We start from the raw sequence: 17,075 nt of genomic DNA on the forward strand, positions 1-17,075 counted from the left end.
TAAAGCCCATTAACGGCCCAATTTCAGATCGTCGCCGTATATAAAGCCCATCAGCCCAGATAGCATGGACCAGGGACAGCCAGGTTCTGATAATAGCTCCAGCCCTAACTCTCCATGAGTCGAGGTTGGGGGAAGGAATCCAAGACTCCCTCGCCGGTAGGTAGCGCTTCTCAGTTCTCCCTCGTTCGGCCTTTCCTTTCATTTTTCTAATCCACTAATATATTTCTTCTCAATCGATCTCTTGGTCTTTTGATCGATCTTTGTTTTTTTTGGGGGTTTGTGGGGATCAGGATCAGGACCAGGACTAGGTCTTCGGCGATGGCTTCCAAACGGATCCTCAAAGAGCTCAAGGATCTCCAGAAGGATCCCCCCACATCCTGCAGCGCAGGTATCTCGGTTTCCGCTGTCTCCGGTCTCCTACTCCTGTGATTCTCTTCCTCCCGTCATCATTTCGATCTTGATGTGGTTGCTAACTTCTTAGGCATCTTGTTTTGCTAGTTCTCTTTCTGAGAAGTTATCGTCTTGCTTATTTTTTGTGGTTGGAATCCATCATCATTTCGATCTTGTGATTCACATTCCTCAGCGCCCTCCCTTCTCTGCCTTTGTATAGGTTTAGAAGGCGCTCTCTTGACATCAGTGCATTCATCACATCTCATGTTCCCCATCTGTTGTGCTGGAAAAACACTACCTTTGCCAACTCATACTATGGATAGCTTAGATTATGATAAGGATTTTATTGAGATTGAGGGGACTGAGTCAGCTGTGTGCCCTGCATTATGTGTGCGTGCTTCACACAACTTGAGTCTCCTAGTGGAAATGGTCTTTGGGTCACCGAGCCGAAGTTGCGATTAGAATGGAAGAAAATTAAATATGATGCAAGTTTGAGGAGGCAAATTAGACTGTGCATTCACTTTTGGTAATTTAATCTATGCATGATTCTTGGAGTTCTGTGTCAAATCTTAGAAATAAGGTGTGTGTTGTTAAATTGTGGTCTTCAACGTGCAATTCCGAAGGTGATATGTGTGATACGGGTTGACTTTGACAGTATGCACGTTGTCCATAGTGTCAACCTCCTATCCCTTGGTAGATCAAGTTTTCATTATTAATATATTAAACAGTTCATCTCTTTTCAAGCATCTATAGGGGATGAATGTTCGTTCTAATGGCAGCCAATTGGCACTGGCTTTGTTGAAGTTTGGAAAGATTATTAATTTCTTTCATGCAGTTTGGTTGTCATGTACTTTCATACTTGATGCTGTGTTTGGATGCTGATGAATGGAGTGAGCTCTTCTTTTCTAGGCTTCAAGTACAAAATTTTGGCACTTGGATTGATGATTCTTCCATATTCTTCCAAATGAATCAGGAGGATTAGGAAGGCTTGTACTAAAACTCCTTATGTATCTATGGTGAATGCAGAACTGACAGACTTGTTTGATTTTCAAATTGTGTTCTCTTCGAAGCACATGGGGGGTTTCCTGAAAACTTTCCCTCCTATCTTGAAAGACAACTTCATGTGGCTCTCTTCTTTATGAAAAAATGGAACAGATATATCATCTTAATACATAATAGATAAACATTGTAAGGAAATCAAAAAGTGATGCAAAATGGAGGGCCTGTAAAACTACGATAAAGCTTTATCCTGCCCAAGAATGTGATGATAATTTGAGATGTGATGACGTAAATTGGATTTATGCATATCATCTTTATACTTAATACATAATTTTGACTAAGAAGTTCTAAGGTATGATTTAGGTCTGCAATAACAGGCTATTTAATCATGTGATTAGTGTATTTAATGATGATTTTATCATAATTTGATATATATTGGATCAAAATTATGTATTTAATATTTTTTTATATGTTTCACATATTTATGATGAAAAAATAGGTAAAATAGGTTTTGCTTATACTAAATATATATTTATTTCTAACTTAAAAACCCTATCCTAACTTTTTTTTTATTTTTCAGGTATTTTTGAAGGATTTTACGTCTAAATTAGGTATACCGCTCGATATGCCCTGGCATTTCGCTTGGTATGCCTTGGCGTATCGCTCGGTACGCCCTGACATATCGCTCGGTATGTCGTACCATACCGTATCGAGCAAAGCTCGGTACATCGGTACGGTACAAAATTTCAATCCTTATTTTGAGCAATCTAAAAGAAGGTATTGTGCAAGGGGGTGGAATTACCCTAAGGATGTCTTTTCTAAGTCTATCTGTCACAGACACCCGGAACATTGTTTAATGAATTGAGTCGAGTCACAACGCATACATTCTCATTTGGATTTAATGTGCTTGTATATGTTTTAACAGTCTCCTATCATCTTTCTTCTTTAATGAGGCATTTTCTATATTTGAAGTTGTTAAAAACATGTTATACATGCAACATTCTCTGACATGCCAGTGTCAGAGAATTGAGTCACAACGTATACATTCAACATACACTCGGAACATTGTTTAATGAATTGAGTCACAACATATACATTCTCATTTGATTTTAATGTGCTTGTATATGTTTTAACTGTCTCCTATCATCTTTCTTCTTTAATGAGGTATTTTCTATATTTTAAGTTGTTAAAAACATGTTATACATGCAACATTCTCTGACATGCTAGTGAACTTTGTAGATGTGGTTGGGTAAAGTTTTAAAATCACGCCAATGTTGTATAACCTAACTTGTATGTGGATTTCAGATTATGATTGTTTATTCTATAGAAAGATTCTGCATGGATTGGCATTTTACAGGTCCAGTGGCTGAAGATATGTTTCATTGGCAAGCAACGATAATGGGTCCACCTGACAGTCCATATGCAGGGGGAGTCTTTCTAGTTACTATACATTTTCCTCCGGATTACCCATTCAAACCACCTAAGGTATCATCAAACACTAAATTTTTAGTATTACGATAACTTTTTACCTTTCTCGATGTTGCCATCTATTTATCTTTTGGCATGTGTTCTCTACAAATTCACCGAGTAAAACATTCTCCCATTCACCAAACAACCTTGTAAACATTATAATATTCATAAAGACTGATTCCTCACTAACAGATGCTATTGCATGACTAGTGCCACATCATGTGTACATTTGAACAAATACGTGCTATTACATGACGAGTGCCACATCATGTGTACATTTGAACAAATACTTCCATTCAACATATTGTTTACCCATATATCATGTGGTCGTTCCTGGGAAGCTAGAGATTCTGTTGACATCTCTGATAGAGCTATAAACTTAAAATTCTGTTACCCAAGGAAGAGTATTCTATTTGAGAACACTTCATATGTTCCTCGTAAGGAATTCACACACCTGATAAATAGTCCTACATTTATCAAGTGTTAAGCATGACCTGAGTTTTCCATCTATTTCAGCATTTATTGTTCACAGTTTGATTTACGTCAATCATTTTGTCAAAAATTCCATCTTATTAAAGATCAGTTAAAAGACCAGATGTAGCTATTAATGCATAAAATGTGGGCTTAATATGTGCTTTTGCACTTAATGCAGTTGTTTTAGTCTAGAATGTATCTTGCTAACTTGAACAACCTGCTTTTGTAATAATTGATTGTTTTGGCTACGCAACAAATTTCAGCAATCATTTGTGCCATTTTCCAACTTATCATGTTTGTGTTCTGCAGGTTGCTTTCAGGACCAAGGTTTTCCATCCAAACATCAATAGCAATGGAAGCATTTGTCTCGACATTTTGAAGGAACAATGGAGTCCGGCATTAACCATTTCCAAGGTTTATTTTCTCTCTTATTTTGTGGTTTGTTATATATCAAGTTGGCTGCTCAGTGTGGAAAATTCATCGGAGGAATTACTGCCTGTACTCCTAGTTACAAAAGATCAGAGAGGAATTACTGCCTGTACTTCAATTTACTCTTCCGGATCGGTAAAATCAAGGGTAATCTTGGCCTGGGAGCTAGGAGATCTCAAGTATAATCTAGTCGTGGATACATGGTTGTGTCCAAACAAAGCAACTTTATGTAGCCATTGTTAGAGGCCAGTTTGTTCGCTACAATAACCTCCATGATTGGAGGCAAATTAGTGATCAGCTCATTTGAGTTGTTTAAGAAACTTAGATCTTGTGCAGAGTTTAAACATGTTTTATTTGCATCAACAGAAAATAGTGATAACCCTTTTTTCCATTCTTTCTTAACTTTTTTTTAGTTAAAATGAGTTTTATTGTGCCTTCTGCCAGGTACTGTTGTCGATCTGCTCCCTTTTAACAGATCCAAACCCAGATGATCCATTGGTTCCCGAGATTGCCCATATGTACAAGACCGACAGAGCCAAGTACGAGGCGACTGCAAGGAGCTGGACGCAGAAGTACGCAATGGGTTAGAACCAGAAAAGGTGGAAGGTTATCGGGGACCCTATCAAATGTGTCTGTTGTTTGTAGGAATGAAATAACCTATATCTATGTCATTTAACCTTTCAAAGACGAGAAAAGAAAGCTTTATCAAGCTATCCGGAACAACGATTTCAGATGGTTGTATTTGATTGTTGCCATAGGTTTTAATATCAGAACCATAAGATTATTCCTTGGATTTTGTTCCTTTGTTTTGAGGAAAGGTAGTCATGAATATATAGCCAGATAGTTATGAGTAGAAACTGTAATATAAGTAATGTAAAATGCATGCACTAAATTATGCCAACTGGAATGAAGCTATTTATCTCTTTGCCCTAAAGCAACCTATTATGGTATTGGTAATTACAACATATTATGATCTGTGATGTGTGTTTTAAAAATCTGATATATATTTTTTTAAGGACAAAGATTTTTGTTTTGTAAATATTAATGTTTTAAGTATGTGACAGGTAAGTGATATGCTGCATAGAGGATTAGCTTCAAAACTCTCTATTGATTTCAAGGTCAAGATAATTAGTATAAAGATAGTTGTTGCACTAAATGGGTGATATCAAAATCACTATGATTTAGGATAGCCTTTTGTTGATATAACAGTTTTTTATAATTAAAATTTCATGTACCATATGTAATAAGGCACCACGGAGATGTCATTTTCTTTGTTCAATCCGAAAATGTATTTTAGATGAAAAAATATTTTTATATCTTAGATAGAAAGATGGAAAATATATATATATATATCTTAGATATAAAGAGTTTTTGTATTATGAAGAAAAAAAAATAATTTTATTCGTAAATTGTTTCGATAGAAGATAAGATAAGTTGATATAAGTACGAAGATGAAAGTGAAAATATAAAATTATTAATATTAGTGATGTGAGAAAAAAAGATAATTTTTTTTAATAAAAATTATAAATAAATATTTAAATATTTTAAACTTATAACATTATATATATATATATATGAATAATACTATAAAAAATTTATGTAACGGATCTCAAGTAATTAAAATTTTTGATTTTATTTGTTGTTGTTCCATACAGAGAGCTCTTGTAATCTTGCAGTTACTGATAATACATAGAATATAAGAAAAAGTGAATATTGATGAAACATTTGCCTTGTGGACAGGTCATCCAATGTAAAACATGCAGCTTAATAAAAGCTCATAAAAAAAGCATCAGCAACATGAGAAACAAGAATATTTAGGATAAATTAACAAGATAATTCGGTTGAAAGAGACCAAATCTTAAAGACAACCAACAAAACAACTCCTCCCTCCCTCCCTCACAAACATAAAAGAAGTACCCAAAGGCTTAGAAGAGCTCGTGGGGGGAGAAGGCATCCGAGGGGTGGATGAGGTAGGTCAGGACCAGGGCCACCAGCATTAGCAAATAAGCAATCCCCTGGTCGATCGATGTCCCTGCCCAAAAGTAAAAGGAAACTGTATATGAATCCATCGTGTAGATCTAACAATATTTCTGCTTCTCGTAAACAAGAAATTATCTGGCTCCTACATGCAATCAACTATGCACTTGCAGTAGGAGATCTTGATATGATGACAATAAGAAAAGAACCTTGGCATTGTCACTAAAATGTTCACAGGATTCAACACTATGTTCAAGTGTTCTATTTTAAAGATGTAATTTTATATGTGCAAAAGAACAACGGAAATCTGCAGGAAGAACCATCACCAGAATCCGAATGGGAAAGGGAACGTGTTTAGCACAAATCCGAGCAAAAAGGTCAGATCTTTGGCTTATAAGATGATCGAACACACAATAACAAAAGAAAAGAAAGATCAAATCACCGTCGCTGGTAGGCGAGGGGGCGGGAGCCTGCGCCTGGACGGCCGGGAGAACGATCGCGAAGGCGAGAACCATAATGGCCACCAAAGTTCTAGGAATCGCCGCCATCTCCGCCGCGATTCCCCTCTGCTTCGTGAATGATCAATAAAAAGCGAGTAACAGCCCCGATCTCTCTCTCTCTCTCTCTCTCTCTCTGGGTGGATCAGAGTCGAGGAGGAGAGAGATCCGGCGGGCACGAGATGAGTCGAATCGCTTCCCCGGTTGGAGAGGGCGGAAAGCTTCGGGCTTTTATCGGTCGGGTCATCGGTAACTAACCATCGACGTTGTGGTCCCCCGCGCTCCGCGGGGCCCAATAGACCCGCATTCGAACCGGCACGCCCGGACCGGGTCATGCCCAACCTACGATCTACCATATCATCTTACATTGGACCGAAATCGAGCAAATAGAAGAGACGCTTGTCCTCTTATTGGGCCGGATATGAACGGCCCATTAAGATACCAATTCGATGGATGCTTGTCCTCACCCTCTTTTCCCATAAATGTATTGAATCCTTTGGGCCAATTAATTATTTTCTTGATCCCATCACGTGATCTATTGGTGGCCTCCACCTGTGTTCTCTTAAACAACAATGCATTCACCGATTCCCAACTCCACCCCACCTTTTTGATTCTGTGGGTAGCTTCCCACCACCTCCTTCATGTCACATCAGAAGCACCTTTGGAGGCAAAAAAACATGTTGCTTTTCCTGAATGGATATTCTAAATCCACTGGATTTGGTGGATGGCATCTGTATCGCAAATGACTTGTGTGTCACGACAAAGACCTCATCAGGTACGTGGACGAATTAGCAGTCGAGCAGCAAAAGAGGAAGAACACATTGGTGAGCTGAGGAGGCACCAATTTTTGTGCCGGTGCTAATCCAGCCTTGCAACCCACTCTATGCTACCTTTCTTTTCTCTCCTTCTCCTCTGCTTGATGTTATGCTTCTTAACCCTCACTGATCCAAAAGTGAAGCGAGTCGATCGGTGAGTTATGTCGACGAAAGTTATCGTTTTGTACAACGGGACTCGACAAACCACGACGCTGGATGTGATAGAATATTACGAGTAATTCTCACTAATCGAATCACGAAAGCAATCTTCTCCGTTCAAAAAACATCGGACAAACCATTCTTTCTTGAGTCTCGTACTAATAAAAGTATTGTTGACGGACTCAAATCAAACATGAATCCTATTCTTACGATGAAAAAGAAATCAAACATGAATCCAAATCAAAATATATGCTAAAAAGTTGTTAGAAAATTTGATATTATTATGATCTCAAACTTCATTATCATACTAATCCATTCGCGAAGCTTTTTCTACTTGGAATTAGAAGATGTGAAATCAATGACATTAGTGGTCCAATCATGTTCGATATCCCAATAAAATCTCGCTATAGAAACATTATAAGATATAATGATTAATGAAACTTGGGCTTAAAACTTGGTCTTACTTCACTCTTTCCACGTAGACGATTAACATATAATATTGGGCTTTAGAGTTGATAGTATTTAGTATTATATATATATATGATGAGTGATTAATTGAAAATGTATTATTGGTCATATCGAGAAGTAAAGAAGAAAAATATCCGCTTATTAGAAAGAAAAATTTACTAGAAGGTAAAGTTCAATAGAAATTATAATGCTCTCTTCAACTACAATAAAGGAGGGTAACACAAATGTGACCATCTTCTCATGGTCGTCAAGCGGCCAAATCGATCTTCACTGTGAAGAACGTCAGCTATGACATATTTTAACGAGGAATGTGCAACTCGCCATGTTATGTCATGCTTATCGTCAGGAGCTTTAAATCGAATTGGACTATTAATGGCGATGAGTTTGGGAGGACAATGAGAGAGGAGGCACTATGATGTCATACAACTATTTCATTAGCTTGTCGCAATTGGGATGCACAAATGTCTTGTAGCGACACATGGCATCATCCACAAGCCATTGTGTCAAACTAATGCTATTAAACAAATCGATAAGCTGTTCTCAAACGCTAATTAATTATGTTTGATGTCGCCCGCAATCATCTCTCTTCCACATAGGACAAAGTAGGGGGAGTTGAAGTGTCATAGATCTTACCTTTGTATAAAAGAAAATATTTTTTTATGAAAGAAACATTTTAATTGATTTCTTTTCCAACATTTGTAGCTCATGTAACAATCTTAATCGAGGGATTTGATGAGTGTAATATTTTTCTAATCGTAAGTGATCGGATAGAACCGATTAAAAATATTATACGAACGATAATTTTTTAGATCGATCGTGCTACTAGTTTAATCTACTTCGAAAATCTGACTTGTGTATCGGAGCGATCGCATTCAAAGGTGACATCCGATAACAATAATATTTAATGATCGGAGTAGGTTTAATTAACTTGGGGAGCAGTTGAGTAGTTGATTGAGTACGGCTCACGACATGCATTAGGAAATGGGAGTAGCAAAGAAAGGTAGTATGCGAGTCTTTAACTTATCCATTTGCCAAATATGATATAATATCACATATTATTAATTAACTCGTCGATTTTCCAACGATCAATACGTATGCTTAAACTTTGTCTTCGTGCATGCATGAAACAATTGGCAATTGGCAATACGTATGCATGGACTTATAGGCATGTCTTAAAGTTCATGACTTGCTCGACGGCTCGTGTTTCCTATTAATTCGGCTTCATTCATGTGTTGATGGATATATTTGGTTAGCTTACATGAAACTTTGATTAAGATAAGAAAGATTTTAAGTGCTCGTCGGAGTTGTGATTCACATGACCATACCGTCGGCGCCATGTTTGTCCTTCTCGTCTCCTCTTCACCATCATTCCCTTCACTCGAGTCTTTCCAAACTCTCCTTTTCACCGCGGCTTAAGCCATGACTTGGGTCACGAACGAGGATGTGGCACCAATCACAAGACTTGCACTACGATGAATGCAATGGATCGTGATTGATTCCTCAACCAGACTATATGTGTCTTCTTAGTAAGTATGTGAGCATCCAATATTTATTTTAGGAGTTCATGATAATTATTTTTTGATACTTATTTTTTGGATAAATATGATATCCAAATCTCTCCTAAAAATGCAATTTATTTGTTTTTTCACTCATACATAATAAATATTATCAAAACCCACCTCATAAAAACAAGAATATTAAATATATTTGTGGAAAGAACTTGTAAGTTTCAACTTATAGTTAATATGAAAGCCACAATTTTATTAACCATTAGAGAGAGAGAGAGAGAGAGAGAGAGAGAGAGAGAGAGAGTTGCATACATGTCATAGGATGAGCGTTATGGACAAATATGTGCTTGTGGACAAGTGAAAGCTTTTCATGAGAAAAATAGACTCAGATATATCCAAACAATTATAAAGAATTGTTTACATCGAACACATGATTTCATATGAGAATCGACCCCATTATTGTTGGAATCCTTTGGGATACACTTGAAGCTGTTTGTTCCACCAGTACTCTCTGAATCATATCCATATACAACGAATGCAATGTTTTGCTCCACATACATGGAATGTAAAGTTGGGCTGTCCTCGTCCTTGTTCACCTCCAGATTCATCCCCCTATCATCCATTTTGATGCACAGACTTCTCCATCAATCATCCATCTTGATGTACCGGTAGAGATTCATCCATCTTTCTGCTGTACAAATGATCATATATATATATATTATTATATCAAATATAGTATGCATGACACTTACATGTCATAATTATGAAATTATCTATTTATTTAAGATTTTATAGAACATCAAAATATAAGAAATTTTATTTTTCTTATATTTTATCTATTTATTTCATTTAATAAAATCTTGAATAATTTTCTCATCTGATCTCACGTATCTATCTTTCTACTGTTGCACTAACATTAACTATCATGTAAGATATTCTCATATTCAACGAATAAACATTATAAGGATCTTATCGTGAACAAGCAAACGAAGAAGAAGATGACAAGCATAGGAGTAAGCAAATATTATACACACCGTGAGGTGCAAGGACAGAAGAATAGGCCAATCGTATGGAATGCAGTGTGCGCAAGGAACACTCATGTGGCATTATTACCATGTTAGCTTCATGTCCGATGGTTGGCCAAAGGGACCAAAGTCTATCTATAGTGTTGGGTGACCCTAATGAGAATCTTACACTAATGTTTTCCATGTCATCTGCCGGCAAAAGGTTAACCTTTTCAGTGGCTGATGTTATCAGTCCCCACTCTTATCCGATCGGTCCCTACACTCCAACTAGTATGGTGACATTATCTATCTTTTATGGAGAGTGCATTTGTTCCTTTCTTAGCTCTCTTAATTTTTCATATTATAATTTTTAATAATTCGGCAATCCGAATTATCGATCGAGATTTTTAAGTCGAAGGACAAAATGATTTGAGCTAAACATAACATGTCACATCTTAACTAATAATAATAAAAAAAGATAAGATCATGCGATTTGAAAGACGATAAAGGTTCCATTATCATGCCTAATATCTTTATAATACCAACATATATCTATGGCAAGTACATATTATATTAATCATCCAATTGCTTTGGGTGGAACTAATCCACTAGCACATGAGGTGCACCAATCCAATAGAAAAATGGGACATCAAAGTTGCCATGTGGAATGGGGTCTTTGCATCCTTGACCTAACTAATTAGGGTGCAAATCTTCTACGAGCTCAGCTTATCATATGGAAATGTCCTGTGGATCAGAAGCATTAATGTATACTTAATTGGAATCATAAGCGTAAGTATAGGAGTCCAGTAGAATACTATCATTAGGACAAGAGGAATAGTTTTGGTCGGATTGCATGCGTACGATCTACAGCAGATTAAGTTGCTGCTCCCCCGTGATCGACGTAGACGACACACGTCAAGGGTTATCGTTGTCGTCCTCCTCATTTACTCGAGGAAAAGTTGTGTGTTTGTGGGTCACAAATGGCTGTATTATTATTATTGCTAATGGAAGCACCCTAATGCTCGAAGTGCTCATCTCATTCAAAGCACCAAGTGGAATCTTCCTCCCTCTCTTTCTCTCTCTCTCTCTCTCTCTCATTTAATATTCCGTCACTTGCTGTGATGCCAAGAAGTCTTCTTTTAAGTGCAATTTTGAGATAAGAAAAGAGAGCCCCACTAAAATAATTCATGGGTACTTTTTTTTTTTCTAATTATTTTGTATTGTCCTATCGTTTGGGACTGAACTAATTATATATTACTTTCTATAATTAGTTATCATTAATATTTTTATCGTTATATATTTTAAAAAATATATTAAGATCTTTATACTTAAAAAATATAATATTTAATCTTATTTTTACTCACATCATAGTCTCTGCTAATAGAAATACCATACGTGTTCAATAATAAATTGAAGATAGATAGAATAAGTGAACCTTACGTCACAAAAACCTAATATGTAATTAATCCTTTCGAACTAGAAAAATATCAACCTCACATCACATCAAGTAAGGATCAATCCTATCAACATTTATTTTAGTCCATCTTGAAATATAATAAATTTTTAAAAATAATATCTAAATTTATTGATGCACATTTTAAGGATTTTTAAATATAATTCAGAAAATATTTATATCATCATATAACAATATTTATGCATAAAATTCATATAATAAAATTTTAAATTCTTAGTCTTTAAGAAGTAAATCCGATACATCATATAAAAATTATGTCAGTGTCATGTTGCATTCCTTAACTATATATATATATATATATATATATATACATATATATATATATATATATACATATATGTATATATATATATATATGTATATATGTATATATATATATATATATATATGTATATATATATATGTATATATATATATGTATATATATATATATATGTATGTATATATATATATATGTATATATATATGTATGTATATATATATATATATATGTATATATATATATATATGTATGTATATATATATATATGTATGTATATATATATATATGTATATATATATGTATATGTATATATATGTATATGTATATGTATATATATATGTATATATGTATATATATACATATATGTATATATATATATATACATATATGTATATATATATATGTATATGTATATATATACATATATGTATATATATATATGTATATGTATATATATACATATATATATGTATATATATATATGTATATGTATATATATGTATATATATACATATATATATATACATATGTATATATATGTATATATATATATATGTATATATATATATATATACATATATATATATATATATGTATATATATATATATATACATATATATATTTATATATATATATATACATATATATATATATATATATACATTTTTTGGAGGATATTTCTATTAAAACACGTATGCAAAGGGCTTGGCACGCACTACAAATACGAAGGTTTGCGTCTCCCACCGGAGCAACGGTTGACGCAACAGGCCAAGGCCTGTAAGGGCAGAAAGGAAGAGAAGAAAGCCGTGCTTGCACCTCTCTTGATCACGGTTCGCTCGCGGGGTAGAGAGAAAGGTGAGAGATTGATGCTTGTATAATATTACTTTCGCTTGGTTTCTTCCGCTTGGCCCTTCTTCCGAAAGGAATCGATGCCTCGGGTATCGAGGGGTCGCGCGAGTCATTATATATTCGTACTTCGATCTGAGATCGGAAGCGACGGAGAGGGTGGGTAAACAGGCGAGGGGGCGATTTCTTGTGGCTGGATTTCTTATTAGATCGAGCAGTTTCGTCGGTAGGTGTCCAAGGGCGCGACCTTTGATGGATTTTTGTACCTGTTCATCGAAGAGTCCTTGGGTCACTGGTCGCAAGTTTGATTTTTGATGCGATTGCTTGATTCGAAGGTGGTAGTTGCTTGAATGCGTTTTGATGTTGTTGTGGTCCTTTTCCTTTCTATTATTATTCAGAGACCCTTTTATTCGGTTTAAGAAAGATAGGTAATGCCCGGTTTGCCTTTTTCCTTATTTGCTTTCTATCAAGTTCTGTTCTTTGTTCATATTTTTGCGCACAGCATGCTTTTTTCTTCCGTTTTTGTCTCTTTCTGTACGGGAATTGTACTTTTCTGATGTTTTCTTCGACATTTTTATGGATTCATTTGTATGGATTTCTACCTCACACGCCATCGCCCCCGGTACTTGGAGTTTGCCTTTGGAACGTTGAATTTCCTTTCTACAATCTGATTCTTTTGCTTTTGTATCACTTTTATTTCATGTCTAATCGAAAATAGTCGAAGTCTCTGATCTCGTATGAGTCACTTGAAGTTTTTGATGTTTTGCTGCTCTTTGGTCTGTAAACTCTGTTCAAATGGTGTTATTCCTCCTTTTGACATGATTTTTTCTCACTTGTGGTAGCTGGTTTGGAGGTTTCCCTCTGTATCATCCGAGAAGATGAGAGTTTTTAGCCTCGAGAGCGTGATAGAGGAATTTGAAGCGTTGACGAACGATGCTGGACGGCTCCAGACAGAATCTCTCCGAAAGATTCTGGAGCAAAATGGCGAAGCAGAGTACTTGCGGAACTTAGGCCTCGGAGGAAGAACTGACCCGGAGAGCTTCAGAGCTTGCGTCCCTTTGGTCACTCATAGAGATCTGGAGCCTTATATTCAGAGGATAGCCGATGGTGATACTTCTGTTCTCACGGGGAAGCCTATAACTTCAATTTCACTCAGGTGGAGCTTTTCGACTCATTCATCTTTTTCATGTGGCCTTCCAAGGTTCTGGTCTTGCTCAATTTTGAGAAGCTTAATTTTGCTTTTCTTGCCACAGTTCTGGTACCACACAAGGCAAACCCAAGTTTCTACCATTCAATGATGAGCTAGTTCAGTCCACAATGCAGATATATCGGACTTCATTTGCATTCAGAAACCGGTACGGGGGGCTTGAACCCATCAAGGATCACTTCTTCTGATTGCACTATGTTTTGCGTCTGATCTCTTTACAAAGTTGCATTTTCCTTGATTTCCTAGGAACATCACCACTGCTAATATAAATTTCAAACATTTGAGTTCAGGAATGGCCTAGTTGATGTCATGTGTTCTTCTTTTTGCTTACTTTAGTATGGAAGCTGAACTTTACTTGATGACATATCGTGTTGATCGAATGTTATATTTGCAGAGAATATCCAATCGGAGATGGAAAAGCTCTGCAGTTCATCTATAGCAGCAGGCAGGTAAAAACTAAAGGAGGCCTTATTGCGACAACAGCTACAACCAATGTGTACAGAAGTGAACAATTCAAGCGCACTATGAAGGATATCCAGTCTCAATGCACTAGTCCTGATGAAGTTATATTTGGTCCAGATTTCCGGCAGTCCTTATATTGCCACCTCCTTTGCGGGCTGATCTACTCAAACGAAGTGCAGATCATATCTTCCACCTTTGCTCACAGTATAGTTCATGCTTTTCGAACACTTGAGCAGGTGTGGGAGGAGCTGTGCATGGATATTAGAGAAGGAGTTCTCTCGAGCAGAATCACTGTCCCATCTATACGTTCAGCTGTTTCTAAGCTTTTAATCCCCAATCCCAGCCTAGCAGACTCTATATACAACAAGTGTGTGAGATTAAGCAACTGGTATGGCGTGATTCCAGAGCTTTGGCCCAATGCCAAGTATGTCTATGGCATTATGACCGGATCTATGGAACCGTACTTGAAGAAATTAAGGCATTATGCCGGAAGCCTACCCCTCATGAGTGCTGACTATGGATCTTCAGAAGGATGGATCGGTGCTAACGTAAATCCTAGTTTAATTCCTGAGTTGGCAACCTTTGCAGTGCTTCCTAACATTGGCTACTTCGAGTTCATCCCTTTAGAGAAACCTGAGGAGAAGGAGCTGGAGAATAGTGCCTCCACCATTCACTATATAGAATCTGAGCCAGTTGGCCTGACTGAAGTTGAAGTTGGCAAGGAGTATGAAATTATTGTTACCAATTTTGCAGGTATTACCATGTTATGCTTTTCTCATTTATCTATTTTCTTGTTCATTTCCTATGATGTGCCTTTTTTGTGATGTAATCTGAAATTTATATTTAAGAAAATACCAGTGACATGATACCAAACTTTTGAAGAAAAGAAAGACCAGTGCAAACAAAAGATGAGCTGTTTTTTGGAGTCAATTGGTTGATAAAACAATAATATCTTCTTTTATGTAATTATTGTCTGTTAAATACCTTCAAAGAAATGAGTGTGTTTGCACTGATAAGTCAATTTCTTCTGACATTTTGTTCCCTTTAGACCATGTGTATCATCAAACACAAAGGAATCTTGGCCAATGAGCTGATGATATGAGGAAAGGCAGACATCAAAGTGATGCCTGCTCAGTAATTTTGAGAAAAAAGTACTGATTTTGCTTCAATGGTTAATTTGCAAGAAAAGATTGTCTTGAATAATTTTCAATGACACAAGTCCATTTTCTCTTACTTGCTGCTGTATAAGGTCAGACAGAGATTGTGTAGATATTATCAAGTTTAGTTTCTGACTGTTTGTTTAAGCTTAGTCGGCTGTCCGCTGTTAATTGTCTCTAGATAATGCAAATTGTGAGTCTTTGAGCTATCAATCTCACCAAATGGACTGTTTGTTCTTGCTTTTTTATGGGACTCTGCACAAAAAAAGGTTGCTCTCACCAATCTGAGCTTGGGTAGGAACAACATATACAGTATGATCCATATAGAAAAACCATTTTGAAACTTGAATTTTGGTAACAAGGTTAGATCACACTCAGCTCTGCAGCTTTATCTCATGATACTGACTTGCTATGACTTACACGAGTTAACTACTTCCTTTGGTCGATCTGTCTTCTTCTTGGATATATATGTTTGAATGGTATAACAGATGATAGGTTAATATAAAGCAGGCTGAAAATTGCAATACACAATAAAGTAAACAGATCACAACATTTACTAATATAGTTTGACTCCTGTAATTTCTTTCTTTAAAGCAGGCTGAAAGTTTGCATTTCATGCTTTTGGTATGGTATTTAGCACTGATCAATAAGCATCCTGTGGCAGGTTTGTATCGGTATAGGTTGGGAGATGTGGTTAGGGTAGCTGGCTTTCACAACTCTACACCAGAGCTTCAATTCGTATGCAGGAGAAGCCTGGTGCTGAGCATCAATATCGACAAGAATACCGAGAAAGACCTGCAGTTGGCAGTCGAAGAAGCAGCGAAGCTCTTGGCCGCGGAAAAGCTCGAGGTTGTGGATTTCACGAGCCATGTTGACACTTCAACGGAGCCTGGACATTACGTAATCTTCTGGGAGTTGAGCTCTGACACAACCGAGGAGGTTCTTCGCAGCTGCTGCAATTGCTTAGACCTCGCCTTTGTCGATGCTGGCTACATCGGATCTAGAAAGGTTGGCACCATTGGACCTCTCGAGCTTCGTGTTGTACGCAAGAAAACATTCGAGAGGATCTTGGAGCATTTCCTCGGACTTGGGGCTGCCATGAACCAGTTCAAGACACCACGCTTCGTCAGCCTGTCGAACAGCAAGGTCTTGCAGATCTTGTGTAGGAATGTCACTAGGTGCTACTTCAGTACTGCCTATGACATCTAAAACTCGTGTATCATCCTCTTTTGTGATTCGTCTTTCCTTTCTCTGTAATCCTTTTAGCTTATCAAGTTCCTCGACGGTCCTACTTAGTTCCTTCTGTAAATCTTCATGGCTGTAGCACAAGAACAGTGGTGTACTATTGCAGTTGCAATGTGAATGTAGGATCACAGTGCTTTTGCCGATTTCAGTTCATTGAAGTGGATTTCTGGCATTACCCTTTGGATTTGGAGTGCATATTTTGGAATGCATATTGATGCATTCATGCACGCA

General features: G+C 36.7%; 3 protein-coding genes across 7 annotated transcripts; 2 read left to right on the forward strand and 1 right to left on the reverse strand.

Moving 5' to 3' along the window:
• The first annotated feature begins 66 nt into the window (after positions 1–66).
• Positions 67–4,555, forward strand: LOC135609711 (ubiquitin-conjugating enzyme E2 28-like). 2 transcript variants are annotated; one of them, XM_065103254.1, is made up of 5 exons: positions 67–156; positions 291–388; positions 2,747–2,874; positions 3,643–3,747; positions 4,207–4,555. In XM_065103254.1, the coding sequence occupies exons 2-5, from the start codon at positions 319–321 to the stop codon at positions 4,348–4,350; spliced, it is 447 nt and encodes a 148-aa protein (XP_064959326.1). In that variant the 5' UTR covers positions 67–156; positions 291–318; the 3' UTR covers positions 4,351–4,555. The 2 variants fall into 2 exon arrangements, with proteins under 2 accessions (XP_064959326.1, XP_064959328.1); XM_065103256.1 differs by having other exon boundaries at positions 128–160.
• A 1,005-nt stretch (positions 4,556–5,560) lies between these two features.
• On the reverse strand, positions 5,561–6,459 carry LOC135608960 (arabinogalactan protein 20-like). Its single transcript, XM_065102042.1, has 2 exons — positions 6,182–6,459; positions 5,561–5,794 (listed from the first exon to the last, which is right to left on the reverse strand). Exons 1-2 carry the CDS (start codon positions 6,285–6,287, stop codon positions 5,688–5,690), a joined length of 213 nt encoding a protein of 70 aa, XP_064958114.1. The 5' UTR covers positions 6,288–6,459; the 3' UTR covers positions 5,561–5,687.
• A 6,186-nt stretch (positions 6,460–12,645) lies between these two features.
• Positions 12,646–16,992, forward strand: LOC103980944 (jasmonoyl--L-amino acid synthetase GH3.5). 4 transcript variants are annotated; one of them, XM_009397483.3, is made up of 5 exons: positions 12,646–12,782; positions 13,616–13,929; positions 14,027–14,128; positions 14,375–15,195; positions 16,264–16,992. In XM_009397483.3, exons 2-5 carry the CDS (start codon positions 13,652–13,654, stop codon positions 16,806–16,808), a joined length of 1,746 nt encoding a protein of 581 aa, XP_009395758.2. In that variant the 5' UTR covers positions 12,646–12,782; positions 13,616–13,651; the 3' UTR covers positions 16,809–16,992. The 4 variants fall into 4 exon arrangements, with proteins under 4 accessions (XP_009395758.2, XP_009395759.2, XP_009395757.2 ...); XM_009397484.3 differs by lacking the exon at positions 12,646–12,782 and adding an exon at positions 12,861–12,999; XM_009397482.3 differs by lacking the exon at positions 12,646–12,782 and adding an exon at positions 12,969–13,108.
• Positions 16,993–17,075: the final 83 nt, after the last annotated feature.

This window comes from Musa acuminata, chromosome BXJ2-4, assembly GCF_036884655.1.
Source record: "Musa acuminata AAA Group cultivar baxijiao chromosome BXJ2-4, Cavendish_Baxijiao_AAA, whole genome shotgun sequence".
Classification (NCBI taxonomy): Eukaryota; Viridiplantae; Streptophyta; class Magnoliopsida; order Zingiberales; family Musaceae; genus Musa; species Musa acuminata.